Here is a 25801-nt window from a genome sequence, read left to right on the forward strand (position 1 = left end):
TGGTGCATGGGCTGAGTTGTCCTGTGGCATGTGAAATCTCCCTGGATCAGGGATTGAACCTGTGCCTTGGCAGGCAGACTCCTATCCACTGTACCACCAGGAAAGTCCCCACACTAGTTTTTCATGTCAATTTGTTTAATGTGCTATTTTGTGGGCATGCATCCATTCTATAAGTTGGAATTTTCTGTCTTAAGGGTTATACCAGAAGTCACTCCTTGGAATCAGATAAGAGATGACCAAACGACAGATACAAGCAAGTTCCGATGGGGCAACTTAAATTATCTCATTTAATTCTCACAACAGTCCTGCGAAGTAGATGATATCAGTCACACTTTACAGAAGGAGGACTTGTTTTTTCCATTCAGGGAGAAAACACTGCTAGTCATAAAGCTTTATTTTACTTCTAGAATGTTTTGTTATACAAATTCTCTGCCCTTTAAGCAAGCATTTATATAGAACAGGAAAGATACAAAGATGGTTAAAACTCAGTTCCTAGTGAATGTTCATCCTGTAATTACTAAGAATACATGAGCCAAATAACCAAAAATAAAACATTTGATTCCTGATCACCCCTGGAATTCATTACTTTCTTCTTCTTATTATTACTGACCTGCACTTTCATAGGTGTTGAGATTACTGTTACTTTTCTGAGAGATGTCAGCCATCCCCAAGAAATGGGCCGAGAAGATTTACAAGAAAACAAGTAAGAAGTATTCTTTGAAAGGTTAGATTGGAATTAAAGTATATACTTGTGTGGCAACCCACTTTTTTAGTAATTCAGAAAAACATCCCCAAGCAGGGGTCATAATAAATAATTTTGTGGCAAGAGCTGGATAATAAATGTTTTATGCTTTGTGGGCCATATGGCCTCTGTTCCAATGATTCAACCCTGCAGTCGTAACTTGAATGCCTCTATGGATGGTATATAAACAAATGGGGGTGGTATGTTCCAGTCAAACTCCCAAAGCAAGACTGGAGGCTGGATTTGGGCCAAGGACCATCATTTGCTGACTTTGCAGCAGTGCTACTCAAAACAGAGTTCTGAGGTCCTTCTGTTACCGGTCAATAATGAAGTCAGTATAGAACTTGGACATTTAAACCTTTAAAAAGGTGTGTAGCCATTTAGTCAAGTAATTTTATATTTATTGATCTGATGGTGGAAAATTTGAGGCTTATTTTCATGTTTTCAATTTTTGTTTTTTATAGTCATTCATTTTGATTACATTTTACAAAAGTTTCAATCCACGATGCAATGTAAAATTTTAAATGGATTCTTCACCAAAGATAGTTTGAGAAGTACTGGGCCTTTGGAGAATGGTCCAAGGCCTCTAGTCAATGCCTTTGGAGAAGTACAAGGGTGCACCCCCTTGTCTCTGTCCTTTCCTCCTCTGATTTCTTTGCTTGAGGAAACAGAGATTGGGAAAACCAAAGTGTGAGTGGCAGAGGGCTGCTGAGGTGGGGAGCAAGTCAGAGAATGGGGAGGTCTTGCACTTTCAACAACACAGCTATTCCACTCAGCAGCACCATTTGGATTTAGTCCTCCAAAGTTTCCAGTGGTGTCAGGTGGGCTAAGAACTGGAGATCCAGAAGACATGGGGAATGCCTTTTAAATTAAACTATTTCCTCCCCCCTTTAGTCAGATAACCTCAGGGCATCAGGAATGGACACCAGCACATTCTGTTTCACTCCCAAAAAACATTGAGATGGTGGGCTTCAGGACAAAGGTGGTGACCACGGAGCCTTTACTTCCAAAGAAAGAGGAACGTTCCCAGGAACTCTTCAATACGAACTTGGGCTTTTTGTTGCCAAGACCTTACTTAGAAACAATAACCTCCAAGTCTGTAGCCAGGGAAGATGTTCCTCACTTTCTGAAGGGGCGGCCAAGAAAATCTGAAGGTGAGTTCATTGAATTACGCAGTGATTCCTTTATTCTTTGGTCAATAAATATTTCTTTACTCATCTTTTTCTTGAGAATTTGAAAATCTTTACAGGGAATTCATATTTGGTTGATCTTTATCTGTGGGAGTTTTGGGGGCATACAGTGAGGATACTTTCATTCAAGATTTGAGTTAGCTGTTCTATCTAGCCCAAAACTTATTTACTAGATAGCACACTGATGCCAGCATTTCCCCTTAGGGCACTTCTGTCTTTGATATCTGCTTAGTTCAGTTCAGTTCAGTTCAGTTGCTCAGTCGTGTCCGACTCTTTGCGACCCCATGAATCGCAGCACGCCAGGCCTCCCTGTACATCACCATCTCCTGGAGTTCACTCAGACTCACATCCATCGAGTCCGTGATGCCATCCAGCCATCTCATTCTCTGTCGTCCCCTTCTCCTCCTGCCCCCAATCCCTCACAGCATCAGAGTCTTTTCCAGTGAGTCAACTCTTCGCATGAGGTGGCCAAAGTACTGGAGTTTCAGCTTTAGCATCATTCCTTCCAAAGAAATCCCAGGGCTGATCTCCTTCAGAATGGACTGGCTGGATCTCCTTGCAGTCCAAGGGACTCTCAAGAGTCTTCTCCAACACCACAGTTCAAAAGCATCAATTCTTCGGCGCTCAGCCTTCTTCACAGTCCAACTCTCACATCCATGCATGACCACTGGAAAAACCATAGCCTTGACTAGACGGACCTTAGTCGGCAAAGTAATGCCTCTGCTTTTGAATATGCTATCTAGGTTGGTCATAACCTTTCTTCCAAGAAGTGAGCGTCTTTTAATTTCATGGCTGCAGTCACCATCTGCAGTGATTTTGGAGCCCCCAAAAATAAAGTCTGACACCGTTTCCACTGTTTCCCCATCTATTTCCCATGAAGTGATGGGACCAGATGCCATGATCTTCGTTTTCTGAATGTTGAGTTTTAAGCCAACTTTTTCACTCTCCTCTTTCATTTTCATCAAGAGGCTTTTTAGTTCCTCTTCACTTTCTGCCATCAGGGTGGTGTCATCTGCATATCTGAGGTTATTGATATTTCTCCTGGCAATCTTGATTCCAGCTTGTGTTTCTTCCAGTCCAGCATTTCTCATGATATACTCTGCATAGAAGTTAAATAAGCAGGGTGTCAATATACAGCCTTGATGTACTCCTTTTCCTATTTGGAACCAGTCTGTTGTTCCATGTCCAGTTCTAACTATTGCTTCCTGACCTGCATATAGATTTCTCAAGAGGCAGGTCAGGTGGTCTGTATTCCCATCTCTTTCAGAATTTACCACAGTTTATTGTGATCCACACAGTCAAAGGCTTTGGCATAGTCAAGAAAGCAGAGATAGATGTTTTCCTGGAACTCTCATGCTTTTTCAATGATCCAGCAGATGCTGGCAATTTGATCTTTGGTTCCTCTGCATTTTCTAAAACCAGCTTGAACATCTGGAAGTTCACAGTTCAGGTATTGCTGAAGCCTGGCTTGGAGAATTTTCAGCATTACTTTACTAGCATGTGAGATGAGTGCAATTGTGCGGTAGTTTGAGCATTCTTTGGCATTGCCTTTCTTTGGGATTGGAATGAAAACTGACCTTTTCCAGTCCTGTGGCCCCTGCTGAGTTTTCCAAATTTGCTGGCATATTGAGTGCAGCACTTTCACAGCATCATCTTTCAGGATTTGAAATAGCTCAACTGGAATTCCATCACCTCCACTAGCTTTGTTTGTAGTGATGCTTTCTAAGGCCCATTTTGACTTCACATTCCAGGATGTCTGGCTCTAACACTGTCCTAAACCAATTGGCCTAAACCACCAGGGACAAACTTGCAGCCCCAAATTTTGCATTTATTGGCTTATTGCAATGAAGGGCATTGCACAACAGAGGAAATGTCAAACAAAGGAGAAAAAAAAGCATGATTATGATAGGATTTGGGTGCAAGGAAAGTGAAGTCACTCAGTTGTGTCTGACTCTTTGTGACTCCGTGGACTATAGCCTGCCAGGCTCCTCTGTTCATGGAATTTTCCAGGCAAGATTACTGGAGTGGTTTGCCATGTCTTTCTCCTGACCCAGGGATTGAACCTGGGTCTCCTGCACTGCAGGCAGACTCCTTACCATCTGAGCCACCAGGGAAGCATTAGGGTGTAAGAGTAGAGCTTAAATGAAATTTTTAAATGAAATAGCATTTAAATTTTTTTAAATTTTAAATTTATTGTGGTAAAATGTGCATAACATTAAATGTACCACTTTAACCATTTTTAAGCATACTGTTTAGTGGCTTTAAATACATTTACATTGTGGCACAAACATCATCACTGCATCTCCAAAACTTTTCATCTTGTAAAACTGAAGCTCTACAGCCACAGGACTTTTTTAAGATTTATACTTCCATTATTCATATATGGATTATTTTTGGCTGTGCTGGGTCATCGCTGCGGCGTATGGGCTCCTCATTGCTGTGTCAGGGCTTTCTCTAGTTGCAGAGTGGGGATTTATCTAGTTGTGGTACTCAGGCTTCTCACTGCAGGGCCTTTCTTGTTGCAGCTCACAGGTTTAGTTGCTCATGGCATGTGGAATCTTCCCAGACCAGGGATCAAACCCATGTTTCCTACAGTGGCAGGCGGATTCTTAACACTGGTCCACCAGGGAAGTCCAACACCCATTCAACTTAAACTCTCCTTTCTCCTGTTACCCCTGATAGCCACTGTTCTACTTCCTATCTCCATGAAATTGACTATTCTAGATCCCTCATATAAGTGAAATCATTGAATAGTTGTCCTTCCCTGTCTGGCTGATTTCAGTTGACCTGATGTTGAAGCTGTGTTTCAAGAGGCTGTGTGTAAAAGTCAACATCAAGCTGGACTGTGATGTAGACCCAAGGGTCATAGTCCTTGAAATCTGCAAAGTTTACCCCCAGCTCTCCACAGCCTCTCTTCAGCCTCCTCTCTTTTCACTCTTCCTCACCAGATGATAAACGTCAGCACCGCCAAATGCCTTCCATTCCCAGAACAAATATATGAATATTTTCACACACCGTTTTTTCCACTGGAACATTAAGCCATCCTTCAGGTATGCCCTTAGATATGCCTTCCTCTGGGAAGTCTTCCTGAATGTCTCTAAGACTGGGTGAGTCACCATGCCTTTGGATTCCCATAGGATCCTAACCTTGTCTCCAACCAACACACATCATGCTAAATTGTCACTATCTTTTTATGTGCTGGTCTTCACCAGATAACAAAGGCAAAAACCATCACACCTCCCCACACAAAGCTCCAGATCTGACACATAACTATTTTAAAACATATATTGAATTAGTAGCAACAACAGCAATAACCATTTATTGAGTGCCTGTTACTTCAAGGCACAAATGTTCACTGATATAGCTAATATTAACATGCTTGTTTCAGAAATGAGGCCTCAGGAGGTAAAGTATATGCTCAGGATACATAGCTAGTGGATTACAGAGGCTGGGTTCAAACCTGGACCCCCATCTCCAAAGCCAACGTATTTAAGCAACATGTCACATGTGTTCAGAGCTCACAACTCCTGTCTGAGCCCCATTTTAATTATGAGGGGAAAAAAAGGAGAAACATAGTTTTCTAGAGGAGGTGAGTTCAGAGAAAAGGAAGGGCAGTTGGTACACCAGGTGGAGAAAGGATAGATGGAGAGACTGAATTGGACATTGTGGTAATAGCATTTCTCTTGGCCAAACCACAGAGAATCTTGAAGATGTAATAAAAGCAGCACATTCAAACAAAAACAAACTGGGTTAGGTCAGTATTCTGTAATGGGATCTGCTCCATAGGTGTTATGATCTTGTCTGAGAAAATCAGCTGGTGTTTTTTCTCAATTTTTTTTTTTTGTTTAAATGTAATCTTAAGATAATCAATAAATGTTGTTTAAGAAAAAGTCAGAAAAGACAGATGAGCAGAAATAAAAAATAAGAAATAAGAAGCACAAATACTGTTTCTTCTAGAATGTAATATTCTTCTAGAATGTAATTCCACATTTTTAAATAACATGTTTCTAACTACAGTGCTTGATTGCTCAATATAGACATTAGGATTTAGCATAGATATTAGTATTTAACAATTTCACATTACTATCTGCACACAAGGCAATCTTTGTGTTTTAAAAAATTAATATTCAATGTCTCCCTTATTATGACTAGGTAAAATATCTTTCAGAGCTGAGCCCCAGACTATGCTTTGATGGCATTGCTTTTCTTTTGAGACATTCTATTTATCCTGGCTTTAATAACTGCTTCATTTCAGCATTTGTTTACTTTCTGTATATCTGTCACTAATTCATCCCCATCCTGTCTAATGGACCTGAAAAATGCACCTCAATACAGGCAACTGCACACCAGGTAATTCATTGGTTTCTTTTGTTTTTGGAGACGTTACTCCTGGAACACTGCCCTCTTGTTTCACTCTGTTCCTTGGTCCTTGGACCTCCTGACCAGCTGTCTCTCTGGGAGTTCCTCACTGTGATCCTGGAAGTGCCTTGGCTCTCTGTGTTTGACCCCTGTGTGCTGGGTACACAGCTTCCTCTCCCTTGGTTTATACCTCATTTGGCGGGGGGCGGGGGGGGGGTACATTTCAGTAGCTTCCTGCAGAGGATGCCTGGATTATATTAGTGGTAGTTTTTCACTGTCTCTGTTTCCTCTGAGCTCTTTCCTTTCTTTCTGTTTTGTTCTATACATTTTCATGTTAGAGGCTATTCCCATATGTCAGTTGACCCTTGGTGATTATCAGTTTTTAAGACGGGGAGTCTAAAAAGTGCCAGGGGCTCACAGGGACTTGTGGAATGGGCAGAGACGTGAATGGTCGGGTGAGGGATTTCTCTCAGCTAGTTTTCCAGTGAGAAGAAGAATCCAGCCCCCTGCCTGTAGGTTATAAGACTGGAGTGTCACATGTCAAGGTTGAGGCTTTCATTTATCCTCACATTTTCACTCCAGCACCCCGTTTCTGCTCTCAGGTTTACCCAGCACCTTAGCATCTTTCAGGCTCCTCAGAGAATGCACTTCCAGCCAGGAATGGAGAAGAGCAACCCTCAACTATTGGGGCAGGACAGGGAATCTGGAATCTACTGCTTGTACACACTGAAGCAACCCCTTGTTTCAGTCTCACTCGCATCCCCACCTTTAGAGGTGTCTGGTATTAATATCTTCAATTCCTGCTCCTTTCTGGGGTTCTCATTTCTTGTTGAGTTCTCCCTGCTGCAGAGAAAGCTGACAACTCAATAGGATATTATTTATCCATATAGTTTTCACTGTCTGAAATTTCACTGGTGTCATGCATGTGCTACTTTACCGTCAGGGTTTCTGTTGTTGTTCTTCTTTACCTTTTAATTAATTATTTATTTTTTGTTTGGCTGGGCGACTTGCAAGATCTTAGTTCCCCAACCAGAGCCCCAGCAGTGAAAGCATTGAGCCCTAACCACTGGACATAAGGGAGCTCCTTTCTTTACCTTTAGAAAAAATTAGTCTACCATCGTTTCAGTGGAGTTTGTGGAGAGAGAGGTGGAAAGTTTGTACATTCAATCCTTTAACTCATACTTTTAATTCAATACTCTTTTTATGAGACTGACATGCTACCTACTGCCCTAGGGAGGCAAGTTTTGATACACATTTTAAAAGGCTTTCGATAAATATTATCCCATTACCTACTGAAAAGATCTTACTTCTACATTCTCATCAGAAATATAAAGAGTGCCTTTCCATCTCATGTCGTTCTTCATCAATACTGGAGAGTATCCCTCTAAATATTTCTAATAACTGAAAGATTTTTTAGCTCAGAGGATTGTACCTATGCAGGCAACTATAAATCATATTCAGTTATATTTCTAGTATTATTTTGTAATATTATTTTAAAGTCTCAACCTCTAGAATACAACCTCTATGAGGGCAAAACCAAGATAATCACAATGATGTGATCACTCACCTAGAGCCAGACATCCTGGAATGTGAAGTCAAGTGGGCCTTAGAAAGCATCACTATGAACAAAGCTAGTGGAGGTGATGGAATTCCAGTTGAGCTATTTCAAATCCTGAAAGATGATGCTGTGAAAGTGCTGCACTCAATATGCCAGCAAATTTGGAAAACTCAGCAGGGGCCACAGGACTGGAAAAGGTCAGTTTTCATTCCAGTCCCAAAGAAAAGCAATGCCAAAGAATGCTCAAACTACCGCACAATTGCACTCATCTCACACGCTAGTAAAGTAATGCTGAAAATTCTCCAAGCCAGGCTTCAGCAATACATGAACTGTGAACTTCCTGATGTTCAGTCTGGTTTTAGAAAAGGCAGAGGAACCAAAGATCAAATTGCCAACATCTGCTGGATCATGGAAAAAGCATGAGAGTTCCAGGAAAACATCTATTTCTGCTTTCTTGACTATGCTAAAGCCTTTTACTGTGTGGATCACAAAACTGGAAAATTCTGAAAGAGATGGGAATAGCAGACCACCTGACCTGCCTCTTAAGAAACCTGTATGCAGGTGAGGAAGCAACAGTTAGAACTGGACATGGAACAACAGACTGGTTCCAAATAGGAAAAGGAGTACATCAAGGCTGTATATTGACACCCTGCTTATTTAACTTCTATGCAGAGTACATCATGAGAAATGCTGGACTGGAAGAAACACAAGCTGGAATCAAGATTGCCAGGAGAAATATCAATAACCTCAGATATGCAGATGACACCACCCTGATGGCAGAAAGTGAAGAGGAACTAAAAAGCCTCTTGATGAAAATGAAAGAGGAGAGTGAAAAAGTTGGCTTAAAGCTCAACATTCAGAAAACAAAGATCATGGCATCCGGTCCCATCGCTTCACTGCAAATAGATGGAGAAACAGTGGAAACAGTAGCTGTCTTTATTTTTTTGGGCTCCAAAATCACTGCAGATGGTGATTGCAGCCATGAAATTAAAGACACTTACTCCTTGGAAGAAAGGTTATGACTAACCTAGATAGCATATTGAAAAGCAGAGACATTACTTTGCCAACAAAGGTCTGTTTAGTCAAGGCTATGGTTTTTCCAGTGGTCATGCATGGATGTGGGAGTTGGACTGTGAAGAAAGTTGAGTGCCAAAGAATTGATGCTTTTGAACTGTGGTGTTGGAGAAAACTCTTGAGAGTCCCTTGGACTGCAAGGAGATCCAACCAGTCCATTCTGAAGGAAATCAGCCCTCGGTGTTCTTTGGAAGGAATGGTGCTAAAGCTGAAACTCCAGTACTTTGGCCACCTTATGTGAAGAGTTGACTCATTGGAAAAAAAACTCTGATGCTGGGAGGGATTGGGGGCAGGAGGAGAAGGGGACGACAGAGGATGAGATGGCTGGATGGCATCACCGACTCAATGGACATGAGTTCGAGTGAACTCCGGGAGATGGTGATAGACAGGGAGGCCTGGTGTGCTGTGATTCATGGGGTTACAAAGAGTTGGACACGACTGAGTGACTGAACTGAACTTATGAGGGCAAGAATTTAGTCTGTCATTCACAATTATATTGTCATCATCTGGGACAGTGTTGGCTACTCAATAGGAACTCAATAAATATTGGCTGAATAAATGGATAAAGAATTGGGGTGGTTCTTTGGCCAGTTGTGGCTAAGCAGAATGCCTGCACACCTTCTTATTGGGATCCTCTTTTTTTTTTTTTAAATATTTTGTTTTTTATTTTTTAAATTTTAAAATCTTTAATTCTTACATGCATTCCCAAACATGAACCCCCCTCCCACCTCCCTCCCCATAACATCTCTCTGGGTCATCCCCATGCACCATTCCCAAGCATGCTGCATCCTGCGTCAGACATAGACTGGCGATTCAATTCACATGATAGTATACATGTTAGAATGTCATTCTCCCAAATCATCCCACCCTCTCCCTCTCCCTCTGAGTCCAAAAGTCCGTTATACACATCTGTGTCTCTTTCCCTGTCTTGCATACAGGGTCGTCATTGCCATCTTCCTAAATTCCATATATATGTGTTAGTATACTGTATTGGTGTTTTTCTTTCTGGCTTACTTCACTCTGTATAATTGGCTCCAGTTTCATCCATCTCATCAGAACTGATTCAAATGAATTCTTTTTAACGGCTGAGTAATACTCCATTGTGTATATGTACCACAGCTTTCTTATCCATTCATCTGCTGATGGACATCTAGGTTGTTTCCATGTCCTGGCTATTATAAACAGTGCTGCAATGAACATTGGGGTACATGTGTCTCTTTCAATTCTGGTTTCCTCGGTGTGTATGCCCAGAAGTGGGATTGCTGGGTCATAAGGTAGTTCTATTTGCAATTTTTAAGGAATCTCCACACTGTTCTCCATAGTGGCTGTACTAGTTTGCATTCCCACCAACAGTGTAGGAGGGTTCCCTTTCTCCACACCCTCTCCAGCATTTATTGCTTGCAGATTTTTGGATCGCAGCCATTCTGACTGGTGTGAAGTGGTACCTCATTGTGGTTTTGATTTGCATTTCTCTAATAATGAGTGATGTTGAGCATCTTTTCATGTGTTTGTTAGCCATCCGTATGTCTTCTTTGGAGAAATGTCTATTTAGTTCTTTGGCCCATTTTTTGATTGGGTCGTTTATTTTTCTGGAGTTGAGCTGCATAAGTTGCTTGTATATTTTTGAGATTAGTTGTTTGTCAGTTGCTTCATTTGCTATTATTTTCTCCCATTCAGAAGGCTGTCTTTTCACCTTGCTTATATTTTCCTTTGTTGTGCAGAAGCTTTTAATTTTAATTAGATCCCATTTGTTTATTTTTGCTTTTATTTCCAGCATTCTGGGAGGTGGATCATAGAGGATCCTGCTGTGATTTATGTCTGAGAGTGTTTTGCCTATGTTCTCCTCTAGGAGTTTTATAGTTTCTGATCTTACATTTAGATCTTTAATCCATTTTGAGTTTATTTTTGTGTGCGGTGTTAGAAAGTGATCTAGTTTCATTCTTTTACAAGTGGTTGACCAGTTTTCCCAGCACCACTTGTTAAAGAGATTGTCTTTACTCCATTGTATATTCTTGCCTCCTTTGTCAAAGATAAGGTGTCCATATGTGTGTGGATTTATCTCTGGGCTTTCTATTTTGTTCCATTGATCTATATGTCTGTCTTTGTGCCAGTACCATACTGTCTTGATGACTGTGGCTTTGTAGTAGAGCCTGAAGTCAGGCAAGTTGATTCCTCCAGTTCCATTCTTCTTTCTCAAGATTGCTTTTGGCTATTCGAGGTTTTTGTATTTCCATACAAATCTTGAAATTATTTGTTCTAGTTCTGTGAAAAATGTGGCTGGTAGCTTGATAGGGATTGCATTGAATTTGTAAATTGCTTTGGGTAGTATACTCATTTTCACTATATTGATTCTTCCAATCCATGAACATGGTATATTTCTCCATCTATTAGTGTCCTCTTTGATTTCTTTCATCAGTGTTTTATAGTTTTCTATATATAAGTCTTTAGTTTCTTTAGGTAGATATATTCCTAAGTATTTTATTCTTTTCGTTGTAATGGTGAATGGAATTGTTTCCTTCATTTCTTTTCTACTTTCTCATTATTCGTGTATAGGAATGCAAGGGATTTCTGTGTGTTGATTTTATATCCTGCAACTTTACTATATTCATTGATGATCTCTAGTAATTTTCTGGTGGAGTCTTTAGGGTTTTCCATGTAGAGGATCATGTCATCTGCAAACAGTGAGAGTTTTACTTCTTCTTTTCCAATTTGGATTCCTTTTATTTCTTTTTCTGCTCTGATTGCTGTGGCCAAAACTTCCAGAACTATGTTGAATAGTAGCGGTGAAAGTGGACACCCTTGTCTTGTTCCTGACTTTAGGGAAATGCTTCCAATTTTTCACCATTGAGGATAATGTTTGCTGTGGGTTTGTCATAGATAGCTTTTATTATGTTGAGGTATGTTCCTTCTATTCCTGCTTTCTGGAGAGTTTTTATCATAAATGGATGTTGAATTTTGTCAAAGGCCTTCTCTGCATCTATTGAGATAATCATATGGTTTTTATTTTTCAATTTGTTAATGTGGTGAATTACATTGATTGATTTTCGGATATTGAAGAATCCTTGCATCCCTGGGATAAAGCCCACTTGGTCATGGTGTATGATCTTTTTAATGTGTTGTTGGATTCTGATTGCTAGAATTTTGTTGAGGATTTTTGCATCTATGTTCATCAGAGATATTGGCCTGTAGTTTTCTTTTTTGTGACATCTTTGTCAGGTTTTGGTATTAGGGTGATGGTGGCCTCATAGAATGAGTTTGGAAGTTTACCTTCCTCTGCAATTTTCTGGAAGAGTTTGAGGAGGATAGGTGTTAGCTCTTCTCGAAATTTTTGGTAGAATTCAGCTGTGAAGCCGTCTGGACCTGGGCTTTTGTTTGCTGGAAGATTTCTGATTACCGTATCAATTTCCGTGCTTGTGATGGGTCTGTTAAGATTTTCTATTTCTTCCTGGTTCAGTTTTGGAAAATTGTACTTTTCTAAGAATTTGTCCATTTCTTCCACGTTGTCCATTTTATTGGCATACAACTGCTGATAGTAGTCTCTTATGATCCTTTGTATTTCTGTGTTGTCTGTTGTGATCTCTCCAGTTTCATTTCTAATTTTATTGATTTGATTTTTCTCTCTTTGCTTCTTGATGAGTCTAGCTAATGGTTTGTCAATTTTATTTATCCTTTCAAAGAACCAGCTTTTGGCTTTGTTGATTTTTGCTATGGTCTCTTTTGTTTCTTTTGCATTTATTTCTGCCCTAATTTTTAAGATTTCTTTCCTTCTACTAACTCTGGGGTTCTCCAACTCTTCCTTTTCTAGTTGCTTTAGTTGTAGAGTTAGGTTATTTATTTGACTTTTTTTGTTTCTTGAGGTATGCCTGTATTGCTATGAACTTTCCTCTTAGCACTGCTTTTATAGTGTCCCACAGGTTTTGGGTTGTTGTGTTTTCATTTTCATTAGTTTCTATGCATATTTTGATTTCTTTTTTGATTTCTTCTGTGATTTGTTGGTTATTCAGAAGTGTGTTGTTCAACCTCCATATGTTGGAATTTTTAATAGTTTTTCTCCTGTAATTGAGATCTAATCTTAATGCATTATGGTCAGAAAAGATGCTTGGAATGATTTCGATTTTTTGAATTTATCAAGTTTAGATTTATGGCCCAGGATGTGATCTATCCTGGAGAAGGTTCCATGAGCACTTGAAAAAAGGTGAAATTCATTGTTTTGGGGTGAAATGTCCTATAGATATCAATTAGGTCTAACTGATCTAATGTATCATTTAAAGTTTGCGTTTCTTTGTTAATTTTCTGTTTAGTTGATCTGTCCATAGGTGTGAGTGGGGTATTAAAGTCTCCCACTATTATTGTGTTATTGTTGATTTCCCCTTTCATACTTGTTAGCATTTGTCTTACATATTGTGGTGCTCCTATATTGGGTGCATATATATTTATAATTGTTATATCTTCTTCTTGGATTGATCCTTGGATCATTATGTAGTGGCCTTCTTTGTCTCTTTTCACAGCCTTTGTTTTAAAGTCTATTTTATCGGATATGAGTATTGCCACTCCTGCTTTCTTTTGGTCTCTATTTGCGTGGTATATCTTTTCCAGCCCTTCACTTTCAGTCTGTATGTGTCCCTTGTTTTGAGGTGGGTCTCTTGTAAGCAGCATATAGAGGGGTCTTGTTTTGTATCCATTCGGCCAGTCTTTGTCTTTTGGTTGGGGCATTCAACCCATTTACGTTTAAGGTAATTATTGATAAGTATGATCCCGTTGCCATTTACTTTATTGTTTTGGGTTCTGGTTTATACACCCTTTTCGTGTTTCCTGTCTAGAGGATATCCTTTAGAATTTGTTGGAGAGCTGGTTTGGTGGTGCTGAATTCTCTCAGCTTTTGCTTGTCTGTAAAGCTTTTGATTTCTCCTTCGTATTTGAATGAGATCCTTGCTGGGTACAGTAATCTGGGCTGTAGGTTATTGTCTTTCATCACTTTAAGTATGTCTTGCCATTCCCTCCTGGCCTGAAGAGTTTCTATTGAAAGATCAGCTGTTATCCTTATGGGAATCCCCTTGTGAGTTATTTGTTGTTTTTCCCTTGCTGCTTTTAATATTTGTTCTTTGTGTTTGATCTTTGTTAATTTGATTAATATGTGTCTTGGGGTGTTTCGCCTTGGGTTTATCCTATTTGGGACTCTCTGTGTTTCTTGGACTTGGGTGATTATTTCCTTCCCCATTTTAGGAAGTTTTCAACTATTATCTCCTCAAGGATTTTCTCATGATCTTTCTTTCTGTCTTCTTCTTCTGGGACTCCTATAATTCGAATGTTGGAGCGTTTCATATTGTCCTGGAGGTCTCTGAGATTGTCCTCGTTTCTTTTAATTCGTTTTTCTTGTTTCCTCTCTGATTCATTTATTTCTACCATTCTATCTTCTATTTCACTAATCCTATCTTCTGCCTCCGTTATTCTACTATTTGTTGCCTCCAGAGTGTTTCTGATCTCATTTATTGTGTTATTCATTATATTTTGACTCTTTTTATTTCTTCTAGGTCCTTGTTAAACCTTTCTTGCATCTTCTCAATCCTTGTCTCTAGGCTATTTATCTGTGTTTCCATTTTGATTTCAAGATTTTGGATCATTTTCACTATCAATATTCGGAATTCCTTCTCCGGTAGATTCCCTACTTCTTCCTCTTTTGTTTGGTTTGCTGGGCAACTCTCCTGTTCCTTTACCTGCTGAGTATTCCTCTGTCTCTTCATCTTGGTTATATTGCTGCGTTTGGGGTGGCCTTTTTATATTCTGATAATTTGTGGAGTTCTCTTTATTATGGAGCTTCCTCACTTTGGGTGGGGTTCTATCGGTGGCTTGTCAAGGTTTCCTGGTTAGGGAGGCTTGTGTTGGAGTTTTGGTGGGTGGAGCTGGGTTTCTTCTCTTTGGAGTGCAGTGGAGTGACCCGTAATGGGTTATGAGACATCAAAGGTTTTGGGATAATTTTGAGCTGCCTGTATATTGAGGCTCAGGGGAGTGTTCCTGTGTTGCTGGAGAATTTGGGTGGTATGTCTTGTTTTGGAACTTGTTGGCCCTTGGGTGGAGCTTGGTTTCGGTGTAGGTATGAGGGCATTTGATGAGCTCCTATTGCTTAATGTTCCCTGAATTCAAGAGTTCTCTAATGTTTTCAGGCTTTGGGTTTAAGCTTCCTGCTTCTGGTTTTCAGTTTTATTTTTACAGTAGCCTCTAGACTTCTCCATCTATACAGCACCGATGATAAAACATCTAGGTTAAAGATGAAAAGTTTCTCCACATTGAGGGACACTGAGAGAGGTTCACTGAGTTACAAGGAGAAGAGAAGATGGAGGGGGTAGTTAGAGGTAACTGGAATGAGATGCGGTGAGATCAAGAGAGGAGAGAGCAAGCTAGCCAGTAGTCACTTCCTTATGTGTGCTCTATAGTCTGGACCGCTCAGAGGTATTTACAGAGTTATACGGGGAAGAGGAGAGGGAGGAAGTAGACAGAGGTGACCAGGAGGATAAGGGAGAGGAATGAGTAGGAGAGATACAAATCCTGCCAGTAACCAGTTCCTTAGGTGTTCCCCACCGTCTGGAACACACAGAGATTCACAGAGTTGGATAGAGAAGAGATGGGGGAGAAAAGAGACAGAGGCCACCTGGTGGAGAAAAAGGAGAGTCCAGAGGAGGAGAGAGTGGTCAAGCCAGTAATCTCGCTCTCAGGTAAACTTGGGTAGTAAAGTTTGGGTTTTTAAATGTACAAAATTGACAACAAATACCTAAGAGCAAAGATTAAAAATCTGGAGTAGAGGTTGGATTTTCAAAGATACAATATTAAAGAAAAGCAGAAGGTAAAAGGAAGAAAGAAATAAAAAAAGAATTATTAAAAAACAAACAAACAAAAAAAAACAAAACAAAACACCAACAACCATCCAAAGAGTATATATGGTGTTTGCCTTAAAAAAAAAAAAAAAAGTTTTTTTTTTTTTTAAAAAGTAGTAATACTATGTTATAGAAATAAAAATTAGAGGAGAAATAGAAGACTTAACAATTAAAAAAAGCTCGGAAAAAAAAGCAAAAAAAAGCAAAAAGCAAAAAAAAAAAAGAATGATTTTAAAAATATTAAAAATTAAAAATATATCTGGCTCTTCTCTGATGTTATGGGCCGTGTGGGCTCACTTCCAAGGTGGTTCCCTCTGATTAACTTCTTCTGTTTGCTGGTTTTTAGGCTCACTAGTTCAGTCGCGCTGTGGGGAGGGGGGATGCTGTTTTTGAAGACAATGGTCTGCTTTTCTGGTTGCCTGATGTCCTCTGCCAGCCTACAGAAGTTGTTTTGTGGAGTTTGCTCGGCGTTGAAATGTTCTTTTGAGGAATTTGTGAGGGAGAACGTGATCTTCCCGTTCTATTCCTCCGCCATCTTTGGGATCCTCTTTTTAGGTGACCATTTTTTGCTTGAGAATGGCTTCTCTCCCTGTGATACATCTCAGAGAGATTTCTTGAAGTGAAATTTCAAAATGGCAGCCTGTGCCTAAATAAGGACATACAGACTTTTTTTTTTTTTTTTTTGCCTTCAGAGTATTTTTAAAAAGAAAGCGAGGGAGATTTAACATAAAGTCTCCAGCCCTCTGGCTTCCCTTGGCAATGGGAAGATCTAGCAGTGCTGGATTACCCAGCCAGAATGGACAACACCATCTGAAACTGGGAAATGGATGCCCCAGTGGTTGGGGCACACTGTCCCTACCTGCCCCACTTCATCTATGTATGTGCCTTCTCCTACCCACTCCAATATTCTTGGGCTTCCCTTGTGGCTCAGCTGGTAAAGAATCTGCCTGCAATGTGGGAGACCTGGGTTCGATCCCTGGGTTGGGAAGATCCCCTGGAGAAGGGAAAGGCTACCCACTCCAGTATTCTGTACAGCCCATGGAGTCTCCAACAAGAGTCGGACATGACTAAGCTACTTTCACTTTAACCCTGAATACGTTTGGAGACTTCGGCTTCAGCTTTAAGCTGCGATGGTGAGTGGGGTTTTAGGGACCATTCTGGTGTTTTCGTAAGAAAACAATTAGGTTTTACCCTTCCTGGTAAATTCCATCTCACCCTTCCCTGCACCCCTTCAGACTTTATGCTCTATCCCATATTTGAGTTCAAACAACAGTTGCGAGACAATAATACGTAAATATTTTCACATTTCTGTGAAGTCTGGGTTTTCTGAGTAAAACGCATTGGGAGACCAGTTTAAAAAATGATTGAATGACAAATATGGCTTGGAAATTAGAGATAAGATATTGCTCCAGAAAGATCAAGGCTGATTTTGCCAAATGCCATTTGCTTAACTTTCTAGGGTAAGAAACAAACAAACAAGACTGAGAGACACATTTCCCCTTTCTCCTAGGGACATTAGCATACATTTCATGGTAAAGGTCTCTCTTTCTTGGAAGGGAAAGATGGTTCGAACTGCCAACACTCTCTGTAAGCTCTGAGTCTCATAATTTCAGGGTCTCCTCCTGTGGGACAACCTCACCACCTGTGCAGGGAAATATCTGGTTCTCATTGCACCAGCTTGCAGGGAAGTGGGGTGCAAGGAACTGGCACTGGGGTGACTCACGGGTGCTAAGCTCTATTTTCCGATCCAGAGGGCATGTGTTTCCAGAAGGAATATAAATAAAAATAAGTAAATAAATATCACACGATGTGTGTACAAATGTTATAAATATAAAACATATGTACAACATGTATTTATATAAAAACAGTAGGTTAAAATACCCCCCACCCCAACAGTGGCAGTAGTTTTGTGTGGTGATTCTGCACCCACTTCCATGTAAATCACATCTGGAAAAACTTCATTTTACCAACTTTTCCTCAAACCTCAGAGCCAGGATCACTCCATCCACATCCCCTGGCTTAGGGCTGACTGTGTTCACTCTACTACTAAGAATACCTAATAATAATTACTATTATTTTCTTGTTACAGGGTTTTCTATCTCTGACATGAAGTATAGTAGCCGAAGAGTTGAGGTACGAGTAGTTTTGAGCATTTTTGACTTACGAATTAAAACCAAAGAATCTTGTCAGAGACAAATTCTATCAAAAGACTCAGAACCCAAATCCTCAGCATATAATCTTGGGAAAACAACAACTCACATATAGTTTATAGAAGAGCAAATCATTTCTGAGAAAATTATATCTTGACATGTATATATATTTTCTGGGTATAGTTCTGCACATAATGAAGTGAGTAGCTCTTTTGGATATACCTAATTTTTCTTTTTTTAATGCATTGAGAAGTTAGGTGATTCTTTTTCCATGGTAGAAAGATTTTCCTGGTTGTCTCATTTGTAAGTGAAGCATTTTGAAAGAGCATTGCAGTTCTCCAACTGTCTGACTCTTCTGTATCCTATAAGTCTTTGAGAAAACACATATATATTGCTTAGTGTTGAAAAAAAAAAGTTCATTGGCCTAAAAAAAAAAATGCTGCTACTAGGGAGATGTTTAAAGCACTGGAAGAATCTGCTTCTAATTTTGAGAAGTCATGTAGGCAATAAAACTGGGGAATTATACTGCGTCTTTCCTGTTTTTAATGCCTATTTCTAGTCAGATTTCTTTTCCTTTCTTCTAACACGCGGGTGGCAACAGAATGAAAATTAAACATGTAGCTCTTAATTACCACTCATGATCTATGCTTTTCTATGCTATATTATTAGGTATCAAATCTATATACACAAGGCCACAGTGAAACGTGTAAAGAGTTTATAGCTTAACTGAGCAAAAAGATGAATATTATATATTGGGTTACACTGACCTCTACAGGCTGATAATAATATAAACTAGCTTAATTTGAAAATTAATTTGACATGAGTTTGAGTAAACTCTGGGAGTTGGTGATGGACAGGGAAGGCCTGGTGTGCTACAGTCCATGGGGTCACAGAGTCAGGTACAACTGAGAGACTGAACTGAACTGAATTTGAAAATAGTTGGAAGGCCAAGGAAAATTTAAAAATGTAGTGAGCTAAATTTCTCTTTTTAGATTTTTTGGCCACACTTCAAGGAATGTGGGAACTTAATTCCCCAACCAGGGATCAAACCACATCCCTGGCGGTGGAAGTACAGAGGCCCAGCCACTGGACCATCCAGGAAGTCCCAGGAGCTAACTTTGAAGTGTATAGCATGGCAGATTTATAAGCCACCATCAGCAAAACAATTCAGCCAAGCAATGAGGAGTAGTTGTGAATGATCACAGAGTAAATAAATGTAACAGCAATTTTAAGCTGTTCTAAGTGGGAATTTTTGGAGAAGGCACTGGCGACCCACTCCAGTACTCTTGCCTGGAAAATCCCATGGACAGAGGAGCCTGGTAAGCTGCAGTCCATGGGATCGCTGAGAGTCGGACACAACTGAGCGACTTCACTTTCACTTTTCACTTTCATGCATTGGAGAAGGAAATGGCAACCCACTCCGCTGTTCTTGCCTGGAGAATCCCAGGGACGGAGGAGCCTGGTGGGCTGCCGTCTATGGGGTCGCACAGAGTCGGACACGACTGATGTGACTTAGCAGCAGCAGCAGCAGCAAGTGGGAATTTTAAGTTTTGGACAAATTCCACGGAAAGTAAACAGAAAAGAGAATAGATACAAAGTAGAAACAAAATAGAATGTAAACAGAAATGACAACAGAAATCTTTAAAAACATAAATGTTTTATAATTTATATGATAGAGGCTTTATTTTTAATAGATAAGCATGAATCTTGTAATGTTAATATTAATATTAGTTTATAAAAGTATTATCTTACCTTGGTCCTAAGAAAACACCAGGAATGAGATTTTAGTTTTTAAAATTGTGATCTCCAGAATAACTTTGTACTTTAAAGCCCTTCCTAAAGAGAATCTTAAAATCTCTTCACATTACTTGAAACCAGTTAACATGAAATGCATGTTTCTACACTCATTAATTTTTCTTTCTCTCCTTTTAGTTCCCTCTGCCACCACTATCATCTCTGCCCATGAGATCTGGTCTCCTTACTATACCCCTAAGTCACGAGGATCAAAAAGCGAGAAAAAGAAATATTCCACACCTCGTACCTTTCATACCTAAGCTCTCAGAGCCTATTAGTCAATCTGATGAATTTAGACCATCAAATAAGCAGAAGGAAGCACCGTTCAAGGTGTTAGTAGATCGGACTCTCAGATCCTTTGACGGTTCTATTTGGTCCAGAAACATGTGCTCTTTTTGGAAGGCTCACCATCACAGACAACACCTGGAAAAGGAAGTGAGTAGGAAATCCAAGGAAAGAGAAGAATGTGTCAACATTGAAGTCTCTCACTTTGAAAAAGGACAATCTTTAGTGTCCTTGGAGAATTTCAAGGAAGGCAGTTTTCCTATAGATAGGGAAGAGGATATTGACTGCTATGGTAATGAACTGAGAAGAGCAGAAGAGAACGCTCCATCTCTTTCATCAGGAAAGAAAGAGGATTCAGTAGCCAGAAACTATGAAAAAGATTCAGAAGTTGGATATATCAAGCCAATCAAGTTCCAAGAAGCCCTGCCATCAGATATAGGTCTAAGCCAGGATGAAGGGACTAAAAATGATAAAGCTGATTCAAAAAGTGCTTCAGCACTTAAAGGTGGAGCAATTGAACGAGACCATATTTCAGAAGATTACGCTGTTCTTAAAAGTTTGTCCGATATAGTCACTGATGGCCCCATTGAAAAGCTTTCAGAAGACCATAGCAGCACGGAGACAAGCACAAAAATATCAGTAGCAGAAACAACCAAACCAGAAATGAATGGGATGGTGCCTCTTATCCACATCAATTTCCCTGGAGATGAAACTCCCAAGGAACCAGCAATAACCAAACCAAGCCTCCAAAAACGAAAGGGCATCCTTCGTAGCAATAGTAGCTTCAACATACTTGCACACCAAGAAAATGACAGGCATAAGGTGAAAACCCAGAGAATTAAGTTAGATTCAAAGACCAAGACCAGTAACAGGACACCTCAAAATTTCATGATTTCCACTGAAGTTTCCGTGAAGACTACCATGCACAAAACCAGTATAAAAACTCAAGTTTTTCCTGCTTTGGGGCTTGTGGATCCCAGACCTTGGCAACCACCCAAGTTTCAAAGGAGAATGCCACAGACAGAAAGGAAGCAATCTGCTTACCAGGCTTTGAAACCTAAAAAACCGTCATTCCCTTGCCTCTATAAAAATCCAGGAATAAAAAAGTCTTCTGTTCCTCTCTCTGCTCAACCAGCAGAGCCAAGACTGAATTACTTAGATCTGAAGTATAGTGACATGTTCAAAGAGATCGATTCAACTGCAAACGGGCCTGGAATCTATGAAATGTTTGGAACTCCCGTTTATTGTCACATGCGAGAGGCTGAACGGCGTGAAAACAAGTATCACCGAGAGATATGCTCAGCTCCATCAGGCAGATGTGTCACCAATAAATGCCGATCTTCACACACTGAGAGGAGCAGCAATAGCCGAAACAGACTTTCTCAGAAAAGACCGCATAGTAAACCCCCCAAATCTTCTCTTGGCATTAAACCAAAGCACAGAAGTTTAATTTCCAAAGAAAAGGATTTCCAGGCTGTAGATAGCACCCTACAAGTTGCTGAAAATCATGATGGCATTTCAGAACCAGGGTGGCAGAGTAAGTCTTCAGGAAATGACTTTCTATCTTCCAAAGAAGAAGTTCAGCCCATGAACTTGGTTCAGGCTCATGAGCAGTTCACTGAACAGAATGATTTCTTTCCTGTCTCAGATTTGTCCATTGTTGAAGAAGTCTCTATGGAAGAGTCTGTTGATGAAGAAGACATTTCTAACAATCAGATACTTGCCACGAGCCTCAGAGATCTGCATCAACTTGAAGAGCTATGCCACCAGACCCCATTTGTTCTTTCAGAAAACAGCTGGGCAGTACCCAGTGAGAAAAATTCCAACATGCATGTACTTCAAGAGGAGCAGAAGGTAGCATCTCCCGGCGAAACAAATGCCAACCAAACTTTAACTAATGATGTAGACTTTGATAGTTTTTCAGATAAGTCGAAAACTCTTAGGAGTTTCTCTTCCCAAGAGAAACAAGAAAGTGTAACTTCTCAAGCATATGAACACTGGGCCCTGTTTTTGGATCATGATAGTTTAGCTAATGAGTCAATTCCATATCAAACACTTGGAAAAACTTTAAATGATGCAGATTCAATTTCCCAAGAAATTCTAGACTCTGTAAAGAATGAAGAATTGACAGATGAACTCTTAGGTTGTCTAGCTGCAGAACTATTAGCTCTTGATGAGAAAGATAACAGCTCTTGCCAAATAATGGCAGATGAAACAGATCCTGAAAGCCAAGATTTTGTCCTCAGCAAGAGAGGAAATACCATGAAAGAATTAGGTAGAGAGACAACAAATGTCAAAATACAGGTTGGTATAACTAGAATCGGGCTTTCCTAGTGGCCCAGAGAGTAAAGAATCCGCATGCAATTCGGAAGAGCTAGGTTTGATCCCTGGGTTGGGAAAATCCCCTGGAGGAGGGCATATTAACCCACTCCAGTATTCTTGCCTGGAAAATTCCATAGACAGAGGAGCCTGGCAGGCTATAGTCCATGGGGTTGCAAAGAGTCAGACAGAATTGCGCAACTAAGCACCGCACATCACATAACTAATAATCAGAGATTCATTGGGGCGGGAAGGGACCTCAGAGACACTCTGCTTCAAAACCCTTATTTTCATATGGGGAATCAGAAACCCTAAGGAGTTAAATAGTTTCATCAAGGTTTCGTTGTTTGGTTGCAAGTTTGGAATCCAGGTCCCCTGACTCTCATGCTGTTTTCATTATGCTGCCTCACTTCTAGAATTTAGCTAGCCTGACACTGCATTGGAATCACTTTGGGCACATTATTGTAGCAAAACTACTTGCTAAAATAGGTAGATATTATATTTGGTGATGATATTTTCAATCAACAACTAACAGCTGGGAGATAATTATGGGTAAAGCATTACTCTAGGTGGTATGTGAGATACACAGCCCCTGAAGTAGCTCACCATCTAGTTCAAAAAACAAATGAAGACACGAAAAGATCTTTTCTCAAAGACTCCCTGCACTTGAGCATTTGTTGCCAAATGGTTTGCTTTAATACAAAAATATTATTGATGCCTCCTGTGTTCCTGGTATTGGGATAAGAACTGGAGACACGATAGGGTACAAGACACAGCCATTGCTCTCAAGAAAACATAAGCAATAATCCTGAATTCATTAAAAAAATTTTGTTTGACATTGGAGTTGGGATAAGAAGAATATTAACAGGTGGTAGGGTTATGCCTGTTTTAGTTTTCACTGAAGTATATCACCCTCCTATTCTACTAAATTTTTTTTAAGATGAAAGTTTTTGTTTGTTTGCTTGTTCTTACCTACCTCAACAGACTTGGAGTTTGTTTATTGGCTGTACCTTGCGGCATGCAGGATCTTAGCTCCCTGATCAGGATTAGAACTCGCAACCCCTGCTTTGGAAAAGTGTGAAGTCTTAACCACTGGACCACCAGGAAGTCCTATCTTCTCCTAAATTTTAAAGATAGAAGCATTCGGTTTAGCTGAAACATTATTCACTAAACGCTAACTAGGGTTATATCACGCTCTTTCAGGATCAGAAATAATTATTTTAAATAATTGAACAGAAGAATACACAAGGTGAGAACTTGACACATGTGAGTGAAACACATTATACTGTCTCCCCTCTGTCTTCATAACAGCTCCATGAGGTCAGTCCTGGAGGTAATAACAAGTCTCCATTTTGCAAATGAGGAAATCGAGGTTTAGAAAGTCTCGCAGGGAGTGAGCGGTGGGGAGGGGCATCCTGATTCCAGCCCAACACCTTTAATCACTGTACAGTGGGAATATTCCTTGCCATAAAAGGCTACCTCCACCCTCATGGTGAGCGTGGTTTCTGCTGGGAGGTGGATAGTGATGCAGAATGGCTGCCAGGCTTGGGTGGGAGACAGGGGTACATGTGTACACGCCTGTGTGTCTGAGATGGGTCTACAAGTCTGCCAGTTCACATTCAAGAAAAGCTAACAAGCTGGTAAATATAATCAGCCCACAACCCTACCCTGCAATTGGAATAAAAAACTGACCTTCTGTGATCTTTCATTTCCAAGCAGTCCTTAAATTTCAGTTTGAATAGAAACATGAAAGGCTGGGGAGGAGGAGGAAACCATGTGGCCCTTTGAAGGCACCTGGGGTCATTTCTAGGAAAGGTGATCCTGTGCCATGTCTTATTCTTAAGGGCCTTCTCTGTGCCTCTACATCACCATCATCGTTTATTTTTAAGAACTCATAGAGGAGATCAGGACAAAATATTTTTGGTTCTGATCAAACAGCTGGAAAACCTGGTGTAAGCTCTACAAAGATACTTATTTCCCAAGGGCAGGGCCTCTAAAGGTTTACTGTGGATACATATCTCTTGAGAATCACGCTGAAATGTAGAACTGATTCCATATGTCCAGGGTCTGAGATTCTGCAAGTTTAACGAGCTCCCATGGGATATTGATGGAGCTGGTTTGCAGATTCTCCTTTGAGTAGCAAGGGTCTAGAGGACCGTGGATCTTCAGTCTATTGCAGCTGGTCTTGACCTTCATACTTGCTTGTTATGCTTGTGCATGCATGACATGTATGTAAGAAAGAAGGTTTGGGGAATTCCCTGGGAATCCAGTGGTCAAGACTGCCACAGGCTCTGCTTCAACCCCTGATTGGGGACCTAAGATGCCACAAGATATGTGGCACAGCCAAAAGAAAAAAAAAGAAGAGAGAGAGAGAGAATATCCCTATGTATGTATATTTGTGTATAAATGTGGATGTGTATGGAAATGTAGGTATAAATTCTTTTATGTGTGTGTGTTTGCATGTATGTGTGTGTTGTGGAAATAGAACAGGCAAAGGCTATTTATTCAGAGCTCATAATAGCAAAGGAGTCAACCACCATCATTTGCATTTGGTAGAGACTCAAAAGCAGGCAGAGTGAGAAAGATTTTTAGTGGAAAAAAGCCTTCAGGTGTGCCCTGATTGGAGGCTGTTGTTCTGGGGAGGTTGTTGGGGCAGACGGTTAACTAGAAGGGGGCTCCTATGTGATTGGTTAAGGGTGCATATTTGGCCTTCTCTGATTGGTCCGAAGTTAGAAAAGGAAGATTCTCCTATCTGCCCTTTCTCTCTGTCCCAAGGACTCAATGTAATGATGACATTTATTTATTTATTTTTTTTGTCTCATTCTTCCAGAGATATAGTAATGGCTTCAGGAGATATGACAAAGAGGAGAGATTTTTCAACTCACATGAAAAGAAGACATTTTCTGAAAATAGTTTAAAGTATGAAGAATCTATCCTGTGGACCAAGGGTGAGATCCTCGGGAAGGGAGCATATGGCACAGTAAGTGAAACAGGAAGCTTGCTAAAATAGAAAACCCCATTCCTCCTCGACCCCTCCCTCTTTCCTAATCTTCCTGTTTGCCCTCCCTACTCCATATACACTTTTACTTAGAGATCTTTTAGTTGGAAGTAATAGGAAACCCAACCCAAACCAGCTTGAAGAAAAGGATGTCCATTGTTTTATGCAACTGAAGGGTCTGGAGTAGGTCTGACTCAGGGCACAGCTGGTTTCAGAGGTCAAATAACGTCATCAGAGTCTGGCCTCTCTGTCTCTCCTTTTGGCTCTCGTTCTCAGGCTTCATGGGGTGGTTCAGTTCAGTTCAGTTGCTCAGTCATGTCCAACTCTTTGCGACCCCGCAGTACGCCAGGCCTCCCTGTCCATCACCAACTCCCGGAGTTCACCCAAACCCATGCCCATTGGTGATGCCATCCAGTCATCTCATCCTCTGTCATTCCCTTCTCCTCCTGCCCTCAATCTTTCC

The 25801-nt window shown here is 40.4% G+C and overlaps 1 protein-coding gene across 1 annotated transcript in view; it reads left to right on the plus strand.

Annotated features, from left to right (window-relative positions):
* Positions 1–25801, plus strand: part of MAP3K19 (mitogen-activated protein kinase kinase kinase 19) — a 71756-nt gene that overhangs the window by 33450 nt on the left and 12505 nt on the right. Inside the window, 5 exon segments of the mRNA XM_004004734.6 lie at positions 625–703; positions 1637–1896; positions 17882–17925; positions 19875–22325; positions 25171–25320. Coding sequence (XP_004004783.4) covers positions 625–703; positions 1637–1896; positions 17882–17925; positions 19875–22325; positions 25171–25320 — 2984 coding nt within the window.

Source organism: Ovis aries, chromosome 2 (assembly GCF_016772045.2).
Source record: "Ovis aries strain OAR_USU_Benz2616 breed Rambouillet chromosome 2, ARS-UI_Ramb_v3.0, whole genome shotgun sequence".
NCBI lineage: Eukaryota > Metazoa > Chordata > Mammalia > Artiodactyla > Bovidae > Ovis > Ovis aries.